The 20,374-nt window shown below is 37.5% G+C and overlaps 1 protein-coding gene across 2 annotated transcripts in view; it reads right to left on the reverse strand.

The window, feature by feature from the left end:
* LOC127499712 (potassium/sodium hyperpolarization-activated cyclic nucleotide-gated channel 4-like) overlaps positions 1-20,374 on the reverse strand; it is a 92,189-nt gene that overhangs the window by 32,980 nt on the left and 38,835 nt on the right. For both annotated transcript variants that reach the window (XM_051870210.1, XM_051870211.1), the window contains exons 3-4: positions 11,749-11,910; positions 7,125-7,343 (exon numbers count right to left, since the gene is read on the reverse strand). In XM_051870210.1, the coding sequence (XP_051726170.1) occupies positions 7,125-7,343; positions 11,749-11,910 (381 nt within the window). The remainder of the gene's footprint in view (positions 1-7,124; positions 7,344-11,748; positions 11,911-20,374) is intronic.

Raw genomic sequence — 20,374 nt, forward strand, 5'->3', positions numbered from 1 at the left:
TTATCAAAAATGTAAATTATTCATGTGACTCTGAAACCTGGAGTAATGATGCTGAAAATTCAGCTTTGATCACAGGAATAAATTACATTTTACAATATATTCACACAGAAAACAGTTATTTTAAACCATTAAAAAATCATAATATAGCATAGTGCTATTATGAAATCACAAAAAATTATCTGATTACTCTGTTAATCATCAAAATAATTGACCGGTTAAAAAATTGTTAGTGACATCCCTAGTATATATATATATATATATATATATATATATATATAAAACTTTAATGTTAGATGTGATTAATCGTGATTAATCGATTTGACAGCATTATCAAAAATGTAATTTATTCATGTGACTCTGAAACCTGGAGTAATGATGCTGAAAATTCAGCTTTGATCAAATTACATTTTACTATATATTCACACATAAAAAAATAAATTGCAATCATATTTCAAATAAATGCAGCCTTAGTGAGCATAAGAGACTTCTTTCAAAAATATAAAAAATCTTAATTATTCAAAACTTTTGACCCCCAGTGTATGCACTAGAAATAATTTATGACCACATCTGCACTGAAATTGATTAATCGCCAGTCACAGATATTGATCAAATCATTAATGACAAATAATCAATTTCCAATGAATCTTTAATACTAGTGCTTCCCCATCAAACCTTAATACCGTTTTCTCATAATGTCATCACATGAAGCGTAATGCAAAACATAAACATACTGGCGAAGCCATTAAACTAGTAGGACCTCTGTGATTTTACGTCATCTTCAAATCAAGAAATCTCACAATCTCCCCAAACGGTTTGAATAAGCCGTGCCGCACCGCTCCTACGGTAAATACATAATCTGCAGGCATTAAAGATTCACAGTGAAGTATCAGACAAACTGAACCAGTCATAAGCCAAACGCTCAGTTCCCACCGCATTTCGGGTTCCCATGAATATATATTATAAGAGCAGGATTGAAGGAGAGACATTTTAAAGAAATGGTGTGAGATCTGTTTGGCATGCAGCGCAGAACAGGTATTTGTGTCAGTGTTTAGATTACAGTCAGCAGAAAAACATAATGCCATTATTCATTCAGCGCCTGGAGATGTTGAAAATGCATCTCGTCTGCTTTCTTATTCCAGTCAAATTTTAAGCGCACCGATCTGAATGACTTACTGGCCTTCCTCACATGCTTGAGCTCGCCAGGAGGAGAGAGAAATCACAAACGAGATCTGTTTAATGTCTCAGACTGAATGGGGAGCAAATTGAGACTTTTACTAGAGTGTCCTGTAACTGTTTCTGAGATGCATGAACTTAAAATAAACGCAGCATGTTATGGATTCAAAATCACTCGTCACATCCTCAGTATTACAGTATTTCTCATCAGCATTTCCACATAATCCTGACAGAGCCAAACTGAAATTTCCCTTCAGAAGTTTAAAGGACAGAGTTTTCAGAGTTTCATTCACACTCACTGAGGTCAGAACGGCACATAATCTCACTCCGATCTCATTCACTCGTCTCTCCGTGTCTTTACCCTTATGAGACAAAAACAATTTCCTGAAAAAGTCAAGAGGTTGATGTAATTCTCACACTCATGATTTCCCATCTTTCTCTCACGAAGAGCATCCCAGCTCACTCTTCATGTGTATTTGTGCTTTTCCTCTGTCTTTTACTATTGCACACATTTAGGCCCAGTGATCAGATGCACATTTTCACCTGTGGAAAAATCCCACACTGAAGGAGACACCTTGCAACCACCCACAACACCCTAGAATCCATATAGAAACCACTCAAAACACTGTAGCAGCTGCATAGCAATTCCCTTACAACATGGTAAGATAAAAAACATATTTTTGTCCCAATTATATATTTTTTTTGATACCATTTTAATGGTATAATTAAATTTTAATAAATCAAAAAGAATGTCTAATCAGCTAAATTCATAAAACCTTAACAATTTAATAAGTTTTAACATTTTAAACAATATTAGTGTCCTAATATGAAATGTGATTTAATTTTTCAGAAATTCTGTGTTGTTTGTTTTTAATTTTGGATTCTGTGCTTTATGATTTAATTTATTAAAATTTTAATAATAATAATTTTTATGATTGAATACAATTTTATTATAAAAAAAACGGTGGTAATCAAATTAAAATAATGCATAAAACTTTAACAATTTAATTAATCTTGTAATCAAATGAAATTTAAACAATTCCTGCTGCAAAACAGAGGTTTACGGTTTAAATTAAAACATGGATGAAAAACTGTCAAAATAATGTTTTAATAAATTGTATTATTGTTGTTGTTGTTATTACTTTGAGAAGTAAATTCTACTTTACAATAGTATAATAAAAATATATTTCTGTCACAATTTCTTCAAATTGAACCAAACCTTTATTTTGGCATATTGCGGTAAAGAGCCGTGAGTTTGTGTGTGTATCTGCCGACAGTTTTCTAGACTTTTATTTTGGCGGGTTGCGGTGAAGAGCTTTGAGTGTGTGTGTATCTGCCAATAGTTTTCTGAACTTTTATTTTGGCGGGTTGCGGTGAAGAGCTTTGAGTGTGTGTGTGTATCTGCTGACATTTTTCTTGACTTTTATTTTGGCGGGTTGCAGTGAAGAGCTTTGAGTTTGTGTGTGTATCTGCCTATAGTTTTCTGAACTTTTATTTTGGCGGGTTGCGGTGAAGAGCTTTGAGTTTGTGTGTGTATCTGCCTATAGTTTTCTGAACTTTTATTTTGGCGGGTTGCGGTGAAGAGCTTTGAGTTTGTGTGTGTATCTGCCGACAGTCTTCTGAACTTTTATTTTGGCGGGTTGCGGTGAAGAGCTTTGAGTTTGTGTGTGTATCTGCTAATAGTTTTCTGAACTTTTATTTTGGCGGGTTGCATTGAAGAGCTTTGAGTTTGTGTGTGTATCTGCCGATAGTTTTCTAGACTTTTATTTTGGCGGGTTGCAGTGAAGAGCTTTGAGTGTGTGTGTGTATCTGCCGATAGTTTTCTAGACTTTTATTTTGGCGGGTTGGAGTGAAGAGCTTTGAGTGTGTGTGTGTATCTGCCGATAGTTTTCTAGACTTTTATTTTGGCGGGTTGCAGTGAAGAGCTTTGAGTTTGTGTGTGTATCTGCCGCTTTTATTTTGGCGGGTTGCGGTGAAGAGCTTTGAGTTTGTGCGTGTATCTGCTAATAGTTTTCTGAACTTTTATTTTGGCGGGTTGCATTGAAGAGCTTTGAGTTTGTGTGTGTATCTGCCGATAGTTTTCTAGACTTTTATTTTGGCGGGTTGCGGTGAAGAGCTTTGAGTGTGTGTGTATCTGCCGATAGTTTTCTAGACTTTTATTTTGGCGGGTTGGAGTGAAGAGCTTTGAGTGTGTGTGTGTATCTGCCGATAGTTTTCTAGACTTTTATTTTGGCGGGTTGCAGTGAAGAGCTTTGAGTTTGTGTGTGTATCTGCCGATAGTTTTCTAGACTTTTATTTTGGCGGGTTGCGGTGAAGAGCTTTGAGTGTGTGTGTATCTGCTGACAGTCTTCTGAACTTTTATTTTGGCGGGTTGCGGTGAAGAGCTTTGAGTTTGTGTGTGTATCTGCCGATAGTTTTCTAGACTTTATTTTGGCGGGTTGCGGTGAAGAGCTTTGAGTGTGTGTGTGTATCTGCCAATAGTTTTCTGAACTTTTATTTTGGCGGGTTGCGGGGAAGAGCTTTGAGTTTGTGTGTGTATCTGCCGATAGTTTTCTAGACTTTTATTTTGGCGGGTTGCGGTGAAGAGCTTTGAGTTTGTGTGTGTATCTGCCGATAGTTTTCTAGACTTTTATTTTGGCGGGTTGTGGTGAAGAGCTTTGAGTTTGTGTGTGTATCTGCTAATAGTTTTCTAGACTTTTATTTTGGCGGGTTGCGGTGAAGAGCTTTGAGTTTGTGTGTGTATCTGCCGATAGTTTTCTGAACTTTTATTTTGGCGGGTTGCGGTGAAGAGCTTTGAGCCTGGTGATGAGTTTTGCAAGGACAACTCAGACTATCTGGACTGTAAGTCCCCTCCATCTTCCTTTTGATCTTCTCTTTCCCACTTTATACCTTCTCCATCTCTGTGCTTCTCACTTTTTCCATCCCTCGGTCTCTCAACAGATGGTGCACCATGTGGCGATCTGCCCACGGTGAGGTGGGCATCAGGAAAGGGACTGAGGCACAAGGGACCCACCTGGCACACTGTACTGCCCGCAGACCAGGAGTGAGGGGAGGTCAACAACTGATATGGGACACTATAGACATGCAACTACAAAAACAACTAGATTGTGAAGTCTGGAGTATAAAGCTGCATGATGACGCACATCCTAAAGTTGGAGTCATTTCAAAAAGCCCTTCTGAATTTAATTTCAATCATCAGAGCTAAAACTCTCTGCAAGCGAATATTAATATTTGTGCTCTTGAGTTGGTTGTTTATGGGCCGTTATAAGTCCATTATTGTGAATTAAAGTAGCCGGCAGGAACTGTGGTAATCACGTTAGCATGCTAAGATGAGTTTAGAAGTGTCACACTGTCGTCCAGCTGGACTGTGTTTTCTCCACACACTCATATTCCACATAATTGACTTTCTTCCTTCACAGATTTTCTTGCTTCAATGCTTCATGAATATCCTGTTTTACCCTCACAGTTTCAACTGGTTTGGCTGGTCGATTCAGCAATTCTCACTATATATTCTGCTACTTCGATCACCTGAAAACCACCTAGCAACAACTTAGAAACAACCCATAACAACCTTGCATGGTTGTGACTTTTGCATGGGCAAACACATTAACATTTTCTAGTCATTTTCAAAATCTAGTTATTTTCATTTCAATTATCTTTGGTGTCACTACATAGCAACCACCTAGCAACTCCCTGGAAACCATCCACAACACCCTAGTATCATGGTTGTGACATTTGCATGAGCAGACATCATTAACATTTTTAACATCTAGTTTTTTTATGATTCACTTTCAGTTTCAGTGCATAGTAACCACCTAGCAAATCCCTGGAAACCACCCAGAACACCATAGCAACAACCTAGCTACTCCCAGGAAACCACCTACAACACTGTAGCATTAACTTCAAAAATTAACCTAGGTGTCACTACATAGCAACAACCAAAGCAACTCCCTAGAAACCTCCCAGAACACCCTAGTATCATGGTTGTGATATTTGCATGGGCAAACACTCTTAACATTTTTAAAATCTAGGTATTTTTACAAATCACTTTTTGCTCCACTTCATAGCAACCACTTAGAAACACCATGGAAACCACCCAGAATGCCCTAGCAACCATCTAGCAACTCCCTGGACACTCACGGCAGCAACCCAGCATTATCTTCAAAAATTAACTTTGGTTGTCACTACATAGCAACTTCCTGGAAACCACCCAGATCACCCTAGCAACTCCCTGGAAACCACCCAGATCACTCTAGCATCATGGTTATGACTTTTTCATGGGAAAACCCAATTAACATTTTTAAAGTCTAGTTATTTTTACAAATCACTTTTTGTTCCACTGAATAACAACCAACTAGCAATGCCCTGGAAACCACCCAGAACACCCTAGCAACTCCCTGGAAACCACCCAGAACACTCTAGCATCATGGTTTTGACTTTTGCATGGGAAAAGACCATTAACCCTTTTAAAATCTAGTTATTTTTTACAAATCACTTTTTGATCCACTGCATAACAACCAACTAGCAATGCCCTGGAAACCACCCAGAACACCCTAGCAACTCCCTGGAAACCACCCAGAACACTCTAGCATCATAGTTCTGACTTTTGCATGGGAAAAGACCATTAACCCTTTTAAAATCTAGTTATTTTTACAAATCACTTTTTGATCCACTGCATAACATCAAACTAGCAATGCCCTGGAAACCACCCAGAACACCCTAGCAACCACCTAGCAACTCCCTGGAAACCACCCAGAACACTCTAGCATCATGGTTCTGACTTTTGCATGGGAAAACACCATTAACATATTTAAAATCTATGTATTTTTACAAGTCACTTTTTTCTCCACTTCATAGCAACCACCTAGAAACACCCTGGAAACCATCCAGAATGCCCAAGCAACCACCTAGCAACTCCATAGAAACCATCTACAACATTCTAGCATTATCTTCAACAATTTACTTTGGTGTCACTACATAGCAACCACCTAGCAGCTCCCTGGAAACCACCCAGATCACCCTAGCAACTCCCTGGAAACCACCCAGAACACTCTAGCATCATAGTTCTGACTTTTGCATGGGAAAAGACCATTAACCCTTTTAAAATCTAGTTATTTTTACAAATCACTTTTTGATCCACTGCATAACATCAAACTAGCAATGCCCTGGAAACCACCCAGAACACCCTAGCAACCACCTAGCAACTCCCTGGAAACCACCCAGAACACTCTAGCATCATGGTTCTGACTTTTGCATGGGAAAACACCATTAACATATTTAAAATCTATGTATTTTTACAAGTCACTTTTTTCTCCACTTCATAGCAACCACCTAGAAACACCCTGGAAACCATCCAGAATGCCCAAGCAACCACCTAGCAACTCCATAGAAACCATCTACAACATTCTAGCATTATCTTCAACAATTTACTTTGGTGTCACTACATAGCAACCACCTAGCAGCTCCCTGGAAACCACCCAGATCACCCTAGCAACTCCCTGGAAACCACCCAGAACACTCTAGCATCATGGTTGTGACTTTTGCATGGGAAAAGACCATTAACCCTTTTAAAATCTAGTTATTTTTACAAATCACTTTTTGATCCACTGCATAACAACTAACTAGCAAGCCCTGGAATCCACCAAGAACACCCTAACAACCACCTAGCAACTCCCTGGAAACCACTCTAGCATTGTGCTTTTGACTTGCATGGGCAAACACCATTAACATTATTAAAATCAGGTTATTTTTGCCATTATTTTACCACCACAACAGATGTAGAAATTGCACACTTCACTCATAATTCACACATCATTCTCACACGCAAGAATTCCTGCAGTTCGGTCACCACAACAACAGATGACAAACCCATAATGCACGACCTTCACAGGAAGCTTTCCCCGCTGTTTTTGTGATTTCTTCATTATGTTAACCAACTGCTCGTCACTCACCTTTTCCTGATATTGCCTGCGCGAAGAGTCCAGCGACTGGATCAGCGCCGTGGCGTGGCCAACAAACATGGCGTAGCACGTCGCACCCACGATCATGCTGAGGATGGTCAGCCACACGTCTGTCATGCCAACGGGTGGGTACATGCCATATCCAATACACAGCATGTGGCTCATGGCCTTGAAGAGAGCGTAAGAATACTGCTGACCCCACGTGTCGTTCTGTAAGGAGAGAGAGACAGAGCGAGTGACAATCAGAAACACTTCATGTCCATCTGATAGACCTATACAGATATATTGATATAAAGCAAGAAACATAGATTACTGTTGCCTTGATTATTTTTAAATAGAACTTTCCTTGCTTTAAACATTTTGTTTTAAAACATTTTGCATCAAAAGGCTAAAAAATATTAAGGTATAATCTTTTCAGCTGCACAATCCTACATGTATGCATGAAACAGAAAGTTGAAACACTTCCAGTGACTTCATGAATATGAATCCAGATTGACTCCTGAGAGTTTAGGGTGGGAGAAAACACAGTGACATAAAATGAAAATATGTACGAATGAGGCCGAAAAAGAGAAATGCGAAAGCTGCAGGAAAGTGGGTCAGCTATTTAGAAAGATGTGAATTTCTCTCTGCCTCTAAAATAGTGAATAAATTGCCCTTGTCCTGTGGATGTGTGTGCGAGTCCGTGAGGAATCAATATTGGCTGCGTCTGAGGTGACATGTCCAGATTGCTTTCAGACTCATTTCTGTAGAGGCTCAATCCTGAGAGAGCGACAGCTTATTACAGCGCTCCAAAAAGAGGAAAAAGATCATACCGTTTCATAATGACAGCCCCGTCACTGGAATAGCTGGATCTAACAATGTAAAGCAGCTGCAGGCGTCAAAAGTGAATTTGAAAGGATACAGAGTGGCACTATTTTACTTTAAAACATGTGTATTTAAAATACTTAGAAAAATTGAGAAAATCATCACTTGAATCTCAATGTACAGTAGTGGGCAAAAGTGATGTCCAGAGGGGATTTTTTTTTTTATGACCCTACATGTTTGATTAAATTATCAAAATATGAGGGAAATGTATGAAGGATATGAAGGAAAAGCAAAGCGCTAAACTTGGTTAAACATTTATCTGAGACAGGTTTTATTTCTTCCTCTGCAGAAGAAATCAACGCCTACTTCATCATTGCAACGTTAGCCCCGCCCACTGGTGTGTTAGTGAGATGAGGAGGAGAGAAGAGCGATACAGGACTAAAATAACATTACTTTTCAAAGGATCCTAATGCTAGGAATATGGTTATTTATTTTCAATAATGTGAATGTCTCAGTTGAGCTTTATTTATTTGTATTCGGTACATTTCACTGTGGATTCATGTGTAAATCAGTCACATTTCGGCGCAGGCTTTGCAAACAGACTGGACAGTAATGCAACAACATGTAAGTAACTGTGTTAATTCTAATGCCTGATCTGATATTAATGATTCATGTACAGTCAGATGATCTTTGTCTACATGTCAGTAAAATAAACCAGTGACTAAACGCTCAACTTCACGTTGTTTCTCTTAGTAGGATGAAAATAATCTGTTATTTAAACGTGATTAAATTATATATAGAAAGTGATCAAAGAACGCTCCCTTTACAATCGCTGGAGCTGTCAATCAAACGCCAGAACTCTTAGTTACACCGCCTTTGCACTGTTAGTTATGATGAAAGCATTCGTTAGTGTGCAGAAATTGACGAGATCACTGCTTTCATGAGCTCAACAACATGTCTGTGATCAGCTACAATGTTCATCACTGCAACCTTTCATGCCACGATCTAAATATAATGCCATAGATCTGAATGTAATGCTATAATGAACACTTTTCATGATTAGTTAATCTTGAGAGCTGTAATAGTAAAAACGTGCTAAAAGTTTTCCAGAGAGTAATACTTGCTATTTCATATGCAAAGATGTCAGCCAATCACAGCAGTGGGTGTTTACACTGAAGTCTCACAGCAGACACGCCCCTTAAAACAGAGCGTTCAAATCAGAGGGCTAAAATCAGGGTAGGAAAAATGCCTTTTATTTCTAAATTATGACGATTTTTGATGTAAAAATCATACTCTATACATGCATATAGTCTCAGATATACTTTATAATCTTATTATCATAATAGTGTAATTTTAATGATCTCATCTGTCGGCATGATGCTGGTGACAACAAATCCACATCACAATGATCAGATGCTTTCTGAACTGATGTTTTCTCATTTTTGTTATCATTTTGTTATTGAGAGGAAAGCGTGCAGCACATATTTACATATTCATCTAACCATCGTTCTCAGCAGCGTGGACGGCGTCAGGATATCCGTTAACAGTTTATCGCAAATGTTTTTCTAACTTTTTTACTTCTAAGCGAAGAATGAAATGATCTTCACCATGAGGATATCGGGGCATTGTATCACTTTAGTCTCTTGTATTTTACGTAAGCATGAGCAGTAAGTTCTGGCTGCAGTTCACTTAACGGCCACCGGTGTCGCTATTAACAAGGTTTTCTGAATTCTACATAGAGCCCCTTTAACTAATGATATCTTATTGTCAAGTGTTATTTGGCACTTGCTGAATGATATCTATAAAAATGCAAACTGGCTTAAAAAACGAATGTAGCAAATCAAAGCACGCTTTCTAATGTAATCTCACAGTTTGTGTCTCCCCGCTGTTGTCTCCACGCCTGCCTGCTGACTGATAAAGCGCTTGTTTGAATCTGATCTCTGACTCTATGTTATTGTAAGACCGTGGCAATCACAAACCACCAATTATCCCTCAGGGAAGCCAGCGAGTCGCCGCAGGCCTCGTCGATAAACTCCAGCAATACATGGCAGTTCCTGAGAGGACTTCCTCATTTGGGGCTCGGCTGGCAATTTTGCCACTCTCACTCTCATCGGGTTGATTCAGGGTCGTGGCTCGGCTCTCTGGCATTCAACTAAGGAAACTAAATCTCATGGGCATCAGGAACAAGACTGTCCTCTCTCTCTGGACACTGGGGACTTGGTGGCTGCATGTTCCCTTGACTAAAAACAGAAGGAAATTAAAGCCCAGCTCACTGGAGAGCTGTCAATACTAGACGGATATCGAATTAAGGCTGGAGAAAAACCACAATCTGTGACACTTCACCCCACTAACCCACCTGCCTTATGTAATAACACAGCTTACCGCAACTTACTACTACTGCTGGGTGGTGTGAACAAAATATTATATCATGATATGAGTCAGTTTACATCACACCTATATAATCACAATACAGTACATAAAAATAATATTTCAACTAAAAAATAGTAACACATGACATTGCATGCTAGTCGACTGCACAGCAACTACATAAATTTATCCACAAACCATTCAGAAACGTCTAAAAGTTGTAACTTCTTCCTGAGTCTCTCCATCAGTGTCGACTCCGGTTTGAACAATGTAAGGCTGAACACCGTTACTCACAATCCTCATTTTGGCTGCGTGAGATTCTCCAGCTTTGTTGAGCGACCAAAGCACGATGCATCTCATTTGCATTTAAAGGGACACACACAAAAACAGTGTGTTTTTGCTCACACCCAAATAGGGGCAAATTTGACAAGCTATAATAAATGATCTGTGGGGTATTTTGAGCTGAAACTTCACAGACACATTCTGGGGACACCAGAGACTTATATTACATCTTGAGTAATATAATGGGTGTTATAGATCCCCTATAAATTTAATTTTATTTTGAGATAGTAAATCAAGAAAATCAATGAATGATGAATGCCAATTTCAGAATCTTTAGTTTCGAATCAGTGGTTCGGAGCGCGTATCAAACAGCCAAAGTCACGTGATTTCATTAAACGAGGCTTCGTTATGTCATATGTGTTTCGAAATTTCAATGGTTCACCACTGGGGGGCGTGACTTTGGCAGTTTGATACACGCTCCGAACCACTGATTCGAAAAAAAAAAAAAAGATTCGTAAAGCTTCGAAGCTTCATGAAGCAGTGTTTTGAAATCGCCCATCACTAGATATTGTTGAATAAAGCCGTTATTTTGTTTTTTTGGCGCACAAAAAGTATTCTCGTCGCTTCATAACATTAAGGTTGAACCACTGTAGTCACATGAACTGTTTTAAATATGTCTTTAGTTGCTTTCTGGGCATCTGAAAGTGTTAATTGTCTTGCTGGCAATGCAGGCCTCACTGAGCCATCGGATTTCATCAAAAATATCTTAATTTGTGTTCTGAAGATGAACGAAGGTGTGGAACGACATGAGGGTGAGTAATTAATGACAACTTTCATTTTTGGGTGAACTAACCCTTTAATACTAATATGAATATAATATTATATTATATTATAATGACAAAAAAATCACTTCATGGTATGAAACAGTTCAGAACAAAAGACTCAAAATGATTTTTCAACAGGCAGTTCCTACATTTCATGACAAATTGTCACATGACATTTACTGTCACACCGGCAGATTAACATGTGAATACTCTGATTAATCTGCAAAAGAATAAAAGGAAATCATTGCCTTTGCATGCTTTTAAAGGGAGGTGTGGTGGCCTGATGGCCGGCTCCTGATCGGAGGACAGACGGATCGTGTGTGCAAACACTCACTCACCACCATCTTGTTCTTGGACACCCAGCAGTCGGCAGGGAAGTCTTGCAGCATGGGCACCAGGAACTGCAGGCAGCCGTCCCAGTGACAGAGCAACAGCATCATTCCAATCAAGTTGACGATTCGCACCATTGCGCTGGCCAGGTCATAGGTCATATGAAAAATCTGAAGAAGGCAGAGAAGGAGGGACAGGACATGTAGGATACAAGCTGTCACACACTGGTCGATCTGAATGTCACTGACATTTGAAACAGGGCAGAGTATCACCGACTACCTCACGCAAACACACACACGACACTGAGAAATGACATTTTTAGAAGTTGAAGATATTTAGACATTGAACTGTAAGGAATTATATGAATGCACACAAAAATACAGATACATGGATCTAACTACTCAAAGCAATATAATGAGAAAAATAATTGCGATATACATTATATATAGGATTGCATCCACACAGTTCTAATTTAAAATGGCTGCATTTTAAATCACTCAGAGGGAACTAAATTTACATTTTGCACTAGAAAAGGCAGACAACAACCACTTTAAAATCTTCATTCAGCTGATACAGTACTGACCAACATACAGTAGTGGTCAAAATTCACATCTTCACCCTTTATTCAAATATTATTAAAAATTAAAGATTTTCTAAGCATATTGAGTAGTTGCTTGTTGTCAGTTTTACGATAGTAATGCAAAGAAACATGCCAAATTGTGCGCAAATAATTTTTGACCATGATGTCATACAAAGAAATCTTGAACACATGCAAAAACAAGAGAGAACCAATGAAATATTAATAACTGATTATGTTGTAGTCAATGTTTGCTTTTTCCTGTGAGCTTTTTTGTTTTTCTATGCATTTTTTAACTTGGTAAAAATTTATTTTTTTTGCCAAATAATGTTGTCAGATAAAACTTTAACCAAGTTTCCCTCATATTTAAAGTTTTTTCCTCATATTTTGATTGTTTAATCGAACTTGTAGGGTCATAAATGTGTGTGTGTGTGTGTAATCATGTTAAAATAATTTCGAATTTAATATATATATACATATATATATATATATAAACAAAAAATAACATATTAAATTATACATTATATATATAATTTAAATTAATATATAAATAGAAACTATATATACACACATATTTATATATTAATTTAAATTATATATATATATATATATATATATATATATATATATAAACATTAAATATTAATTATATATTTTATATAATTTTATATACAAAAAATCACAAATTAAATTATACATTATATAAATTAATATATAAATAGAAAATATACACACACATAATTTATATATTAATTTAAAATTCACACACACACACATATATATATATATATATATATATATATATATACACACACACACACACACACACACACATATTTATATAGTAATTTAAATTATATATATATATATATATATACACATTAAATATTAATTATATATTTCATATAATTTTATATACAAAAAAAATCACATATTAAATTATACATTATATATAATTTACATTAATATATAAATAGAATATATAAATATATACACACACACACACATATATATATATATATATATATATATATATATATATGATTAAAATTAATATATAAATAGAATAATCATAATTCTGAATGTTCAGAAAACCCTGAAAATTTTGGTGATGATGCAAAATAATCATTAATCAGTGTTTTGAATCAATTCAGTGAGACAGACAAAAATGAACAAAAATAAATTCATGGAAATTAATTAAACTTAATTCTAAAACTGAGAGGCATTGAGAATATTTAGGAATCAGACTGCGACTCCTGAGGAAGATTCCCACCCCTATGGAATAGAGTCTACAATGGCTCTGTTTTAGTGTGTGTGTGTGTGTGTGTGTGTGTGTGTGTGTTAGAGACGCTGCTTCTTTCTGAATCACTAACAAGTTCAATAATTGAAAACAGGTCAGAACAAGTCTGGGCTCTTTCCGTTCTGCTGTGAGTGACAGAGAGAGCGAGAGCGAGTGAGTGATTGTCTGATCCTAATGGTGAGGATCCTCAGGAGAAGCTGCCGGACGTCCACGCGGGCAGTTGAGTGTTAATGGCCTCCACAATTGAAAGCTACTTAATGTGACTGAAGCCGCGGCACGCGCTGTTAACTGCGCCGGTGCTTATTAAAAACCTCTCGAGTCTCTTTAAAACACAGCTTTTAAGAGCTTATGTGACAGGAACACACTCACATGATGCCACTGTTATTGAGACGGCCACCAATTTCTGAAACGGTGATTATTGCTCATACGTTTGTCTTTAATAACTATTTCCTGTGCCAGGATACTGTAATGACAAACAGAGCATTGCATCGCTCGCCGTTCTGGCTCTTTCTGAGCGCAGGGAAACAGCATGAGGTCGGATTAAATAATTGGCTCTCTGTAACATTAACTAGCTGTAAAAGCATCTGAATTAATCATGCAGCGTTGTGCAAAAGTCACCCTCATTACCGACTGTCTGCCGTTACTGCTGCATCATCACAGAGACAGACAGAGAGAACGAGAAAATGATGGAGCTAAACTGAGAAGGACATTTTATATGAAAGCAAACTAAAGGATTGTGCATTTAATGCCACTATTTTCATTCAGCTTTGACAACTGAGATGATAAAAAGGTGATAAAAATTATTATTTTAAACATCATGAAGCTTTCTTGGGTTATTGCATGTTTCTTTTTTCCCCTCAATAAATTAATAGATCAATTCTTGTCATTTATTCTTGGGTTGCATGAAGATAATAAAACAACAAATCTCGGCACCATTTATCCAGATCTTGCTTATGGACACAAGACCCTCAGTGAAGCTTCAAATCGAGCGATCCTTATGTTTTACAATTAAAATTTAAATAAAATTTCACTGTCAGTTATATTACCCATAAGACTCTGTAATGTCTCTGTCAGGGTTTGGCAGTGAAGAGGTGAAGCTTTGATCTGTTTGCAGCTTTTATTGAAATGAAACATGAAGATAATCTACTATGAAGGAGAACGAGAACAAATACAACACAAATGCAACAGCTTTGCATTGACATGAACTAAACACAGGAATATATATAATTTACATATAATTTTTTATATTAAAATGTGCATTACATTTCTATTTGAATATGATAAAATGATATTAAATATGTCATTAATATTTAATATAAATTTGTACATATTGTAATGTACATGTACATATTAAATTACATAATTAATATATTTAATATATATATATAATTTACATATAATTTAAATACATATTTTAATATTAAAATGTGAATAACATTTTTATTTGAATATGATAAAATTATATTAAATATGTAATTTGTACATATCGCATTGTACATATTAAATTACATAATTAAATTATATGTAAACTGTGATATATCACAATTTACATATAATTTCATTTACATTATAATATTAAATTAACTAAACATGCAATATATATATTATAAAAATTATATATAATTTGTGTATATTGTAATGTACATAATGCACATATCAAATTACATAATTAAATTATATGTAAACTGTGATATATCACAATTTACATATAATTTCATTTACATGTTTATATTAAATTATATAACTAAACATGCAATATATATATATAACACATAATTGTTAATATAACAAATTAATTTAATTTAATATATTTAATATATATAATTACAGTATCTCACAGAAGTGAGTACACCCCTCACATTTTTGTAAATATTTTATTATATCTTTTCATGTGACAACACTGAAGAAATGACACTTTGCTACAATGTAAAGTAGTGAGTGTACAGCTTGTATAACAGTGTAAATTTGCTGTCCCCTCAAAATAACTCAACACACAGCCATTAATGTCTAAACCGCTGGACACAAAAGCGAGTACACCCCTAAGTGAAAATGTCCAAATTGGGCCCAATCAGCCATTTTCTCTCCCGGTGTCATGTGACTCGTTAGTGTTACAAGGTCTCAGGTGTGAATGGGGAGCAGGTGTGTTAAATTTGGTGTTATCGCTCTCACTCTCTCATACTGGTCACTGGAAGTTCAACATGGCACCTCATGGCAAAGAACCCTCTGAGGATCTGAAGAAAAGAATTGTTGCTCTACATAAAGATGGCGTAGGCTATAAGAAGATTGCCAAGACCCTGAAACTGAGCTGCAGCACGGTGGCCAAGACCATACAGCGGTTTAACAGGACAGGTTCCACTCAGAACAGGCCTCGCCATGGTCGACCAAAGAAGTTGAGTGCACGTGGTCAGCGTCATATCCAGAGGTTGTGTTTGGGAAATAGACGTATGAGTGCTGCAGAGGTTGAAGGGGTGAAGGGTCAGCCTGTCAGTGCTCAGACCATACGCCGCACACTGCATCAAATTGGTCTGCATGGCTGTCGTCCCAGAAGGAAGCCTCTTCTAAAGATGATGCACAAGAAAGCCCGCAAATAGTTTGCTGAAGACAAGCAGACTAAGGAACCATGTCCTTGAGACCAAGATAAACTTATTTGACTCGGATGGTGTCAAGCGTGTGTGGCGGCAACCAGGTGAGGAGTACAAAGACAAGTGTGTCTTGCCTACAGTCGAGCATGGTGATGGGACTGTCATGGTCTGGGGCTGCATGAGTGCTGCCGGCACTGGGGAGCTACAGTTCATTGAGGGAACCATGAATGAGCAGAGCATGATCCCCTCCCTTCGGAGACTGGGCCGCAGGGCAGTATTCCAACATGATAACGACCCCAAACACACCTCCAAGACGACCACTGCCTTGCTAAAGAAGCTGAGGGTACCTAAACCCTATTGAGCATCTGTGGGACATCCTCAAACAGAAGGTGGAGGAGCGCAAGGTCTCTAACATCCACCAGCTCCGTGATGTCGTCATGGAGGAGTGGAAGAGGACTCCAGTGGAAACCTGTGAAGCTCTGGTGAACTCCATGCCCAAGAGGGTTAAGCAGTGCTGGAAAATAATCGACACTTGACACTTTGGGCCCAATTTGGACATTTGGTGTACTCACTTTTGTGGCCAGCGGTTTAGACATTAATGGCTGTGTGTTGAGTTATTTTGAGGGGACAGCAAATTTACACTGTTACTCTATAGTTCATTTGTGTAAGTGAAGATAGCAAAATAAAGTAAACTGTGACATATTATACCCAAAAATTCTTCATACAGTGGACTACCAGTAAAATTGATAAAAATTTGGGACCAAAAATTATTCAGACACTTTGACCTGACCATGTTTTGCTTAAGTGTTATCTGACATAAATTTTTTCTGAGATCTTATTTTATTACAATTTTTTAAATTATAGTAAATAAACTGTATTAATGAATGAAATGTTCAAGGTGTCTGAATAAATTTTGGTTTGACTGTATATATACACACACACATACTGTATGTATATTAAATAAATTCATTTACTTAATGATATTAATTACACATATAATTATATTAAATATGTCACATTAATAATATAAAAAATAATATATAATTACAATATTCATAATCAGATTCATAACTGCTTCAGATTTCAGGCAGAACGAGGTCGTAGAAGGTTTCTCGTCTGGTAGGCGTCTCACTGGGGTTTTGGACACAGCCGAAGGACTGTTTGCTCTCTCTCCCGTCTGTCTCTAATAAATTAGCATGGTGAAATGGAAACAGACTGCAGCGCAATTAAAATGAGAAGTGCTCTGGGTAGATTGTGGAAATCCTCTCTAATATGGGCTTATTATAAAGTCATTATTGTGAATCAGGGGAATGAAGACTAATGTGTCTTGTCCGAACGGCGAGGGATGGATCTACGAATGTATAAATCACAAAAACTATAGAGGCCGTTTGTGCGTCTCTCTCTCTCACACAGATTGATGGGCGCTCTGCCTCTGTGACTCTAATTGACACGAGACACATTAACGATGAGAGCTTCATGCAGTGACCAAACATCTCAGCGCTGATTGATGAAGCCGACGAGGAATGAGAGAGACAGAAACAAACAGAAAGACTCTCACAGAATTGACTTCAGATCAAATCTAGCAGATGGACGCTTCAGTTTGGACCAAAACCTGCTCTGATTGGATAACGAATCAATGAATGAGTGACGAATGAAAGAAAATGTGAGAATTACCAGAGGAAACATCGTCATTAATCTAAAGATCTAGAAGAGAAAACTCTGAGAAAGATATTTTATAGATTTTCTGTCTGTATAATTATATGATATTCTTTCTACCATCTTGTTGCAAATTGGCTATTTCAATAAAAATATGTGTCGGTATGTTTAGAAAGGCATACCACATACTATAAATAAATAAATAAATAAATAAAATGCGTGAATTAAAATGAAGTAAATAAATTAAAATAAATACAAGAAATAAATACACTAAAATGAATGAATGAAAATAAGGTAAATACATTAAAATAAACACAAAAAATATGATATTTTATGATATTATTTAAAAAAGTATACAGCAAGAATTTGACCAAATAAAGAGTTTCTGAAAAATAATAGGGGAACGGTTCTATAATGCCGGGTTCAGACTACACAATACTTTTCTCTGTTACTGAGTCAGATTATGCGATTTTGACTCCTAAATTCTTGTCTTGTCGTGGACAAGAAGCATGTCAGACTACACGTTGCTTCCCGACCAACCATCGCTTGCCTTTTAACGACATGCGTGATGTCATAGAGAAGGCGGAACTTGCGACTGACTTCAGGAAACAAGAGTGTAAACAAACAATGGCTCCCGAAGCGGGGTGTTTTGTACTGGCTGTCTTGTCATCAGAAAAGCCCAAAAAATGAAAAAATTAGCACCAATACCATCGTCTCTCTTTCATTTCACCATGTTTAAAAGCTGTGCTCCTATTGGTCAACATCACAGATGTGACAGAACCCGTCCTGAAGGACTGGAAAAAATGTTGGGACGTTGTAAAGTGACTGCACGTCATTATAGCTTGTCAAATTTGCCCCTATTTGGGTGTGAGCAAAAACACGCCATTTTTGTGTGTGTCCCTTTAAATGCAAATGAGCTGCTGCTCCCAGCCCCCTTTCCAGAAGAGGGCGGAGCTTTAACAGCTCACGCTTCGGTTGCTCAACAACAACAAAGCTGGCGAATCTCACGCAGCCAAAATGACGATCGTGTTCAGCCTTACATTGTTCAAACCGGAGTCGACACTGATGGAGAGACTCAGGAAGAAGTTACAACTTTTAGATGTTTCTGAATGGTTAGTGGATAAATTTATGTAGTTGCTGTGGAGTTGATTCAACTCATCGACTAGCATGTGTCATCATGTTAATCTTTTGTGCAAATCCAGCATTCGTTTGGCGTAAAATGACGGCATGACAACAACACTCTACTACAACAACTCTTCCTCTTCTCTAAAGCAGCCCAACATGGCCTCACCTCCTTTGTTGTGTGTTCACAGGGGCGGGGTTTAGGGTTTGTGATGTCACTAACCCAGGAAGAAGCTTGTTGTAGTCCCTACCAGCCATTTGTTGTAGTCCTTAAAAAGCGATTTCTGTAAAAGAAAATATCTCCCTTTGCATTGAACTTTGAAAATCGTAACTTTGCAGATGTTGTTTATGCTCAAACAGCAACATTACATACTAACTAAAGCTAAAAAAGTGTGCTATTTTATGTGTTATGTTGGTTTTATTCAGTATCCATCAGTTGATTAATCGGTTATCAGCTAGCATCGTCCAACCAAGTTATCATTCTCGGTAAAATCCACTATCGGTCAACCTCTGCTGTAGTTCATAGTATGCCATCCAGCCTAAGAGATGTTCAGAAACCTGCCATGCAAAGCTGAGGGTGTTTGTAGATTCTTTATTTACATGATTTTAGAGCCCACCTGCTGTGTGCATTTGCACATTTGCCTTTTATGTTGCTAAACCTTCTTACATCCCTTAATATGACACTAAACCCAGTGTTTACCTCCTCCTGCAGACTTTATCTCAACCTAGGTGTCAGGTGTGTGATCCAAACCAGACTAGAACTGTTATATTTGTGTTTTAGCAGTCAGAAGCAGGAAAACCTCTTGCATCCACCACTGAAGAACCTCAGGGACCTATGCACCATATTGGATGTTACGGAACATCCAATCGAAGCGACACGAGCCGTAAATCAGAACAATCCCAGATGCCGATATTAATAGAGACGGACTCCCTGCCTTCACTCAATAAACAAACACAGATGGTCCATGCTAATGTTGCTTGCGCAAACTCTTGCCGTTGAGAAGTGCTCAGAGCCGTCCCGTGCAGGCAAAGAGAGTGATTAAGCTTTGTCATTAGCGTAATATCGGCCAAAAGGGGGTGCTTCAGCTCTTAAAAACACCACTTCATTAAAACTCTCAGTGATGGCCTGAAAACACCCCTTTGTTTTGATGGCCGTCTCAGCGAGAGGGCACCATCCCGAGCATCTGCTGATCGCAGGAGTGCGTCATTAAGGCTTCATTTGAGTTTGATTTAATAACATGCTGACTAACTGGATTCACTCACAGAAGAGAGACTTCCTTGAGGAAACTGTCCGGAAGGAGACGTTACGACCGAGCTAGAGCTACTGATAAGAGCATGTATTTGATTGAGATAATCAGAATCAAAAAGTTCGCTTTCCTTGTGTCAACTTAAACAGT

This window comes from Ctenopharyngodon idella, chromosome 18 (genome assembly GCF_019924925.1).
Source record: "Ctenopharyngodon idella isolate HZGC_01 chromosome 18, HZGC01, whole genome shotgun sequence".
NCBI lineage: Eukaryota > Metazoa > Chordata > Actinopteri > Cypriniformes > Xenocyprididae > Ctenopharyngodon > Ctenopharyngodon idella.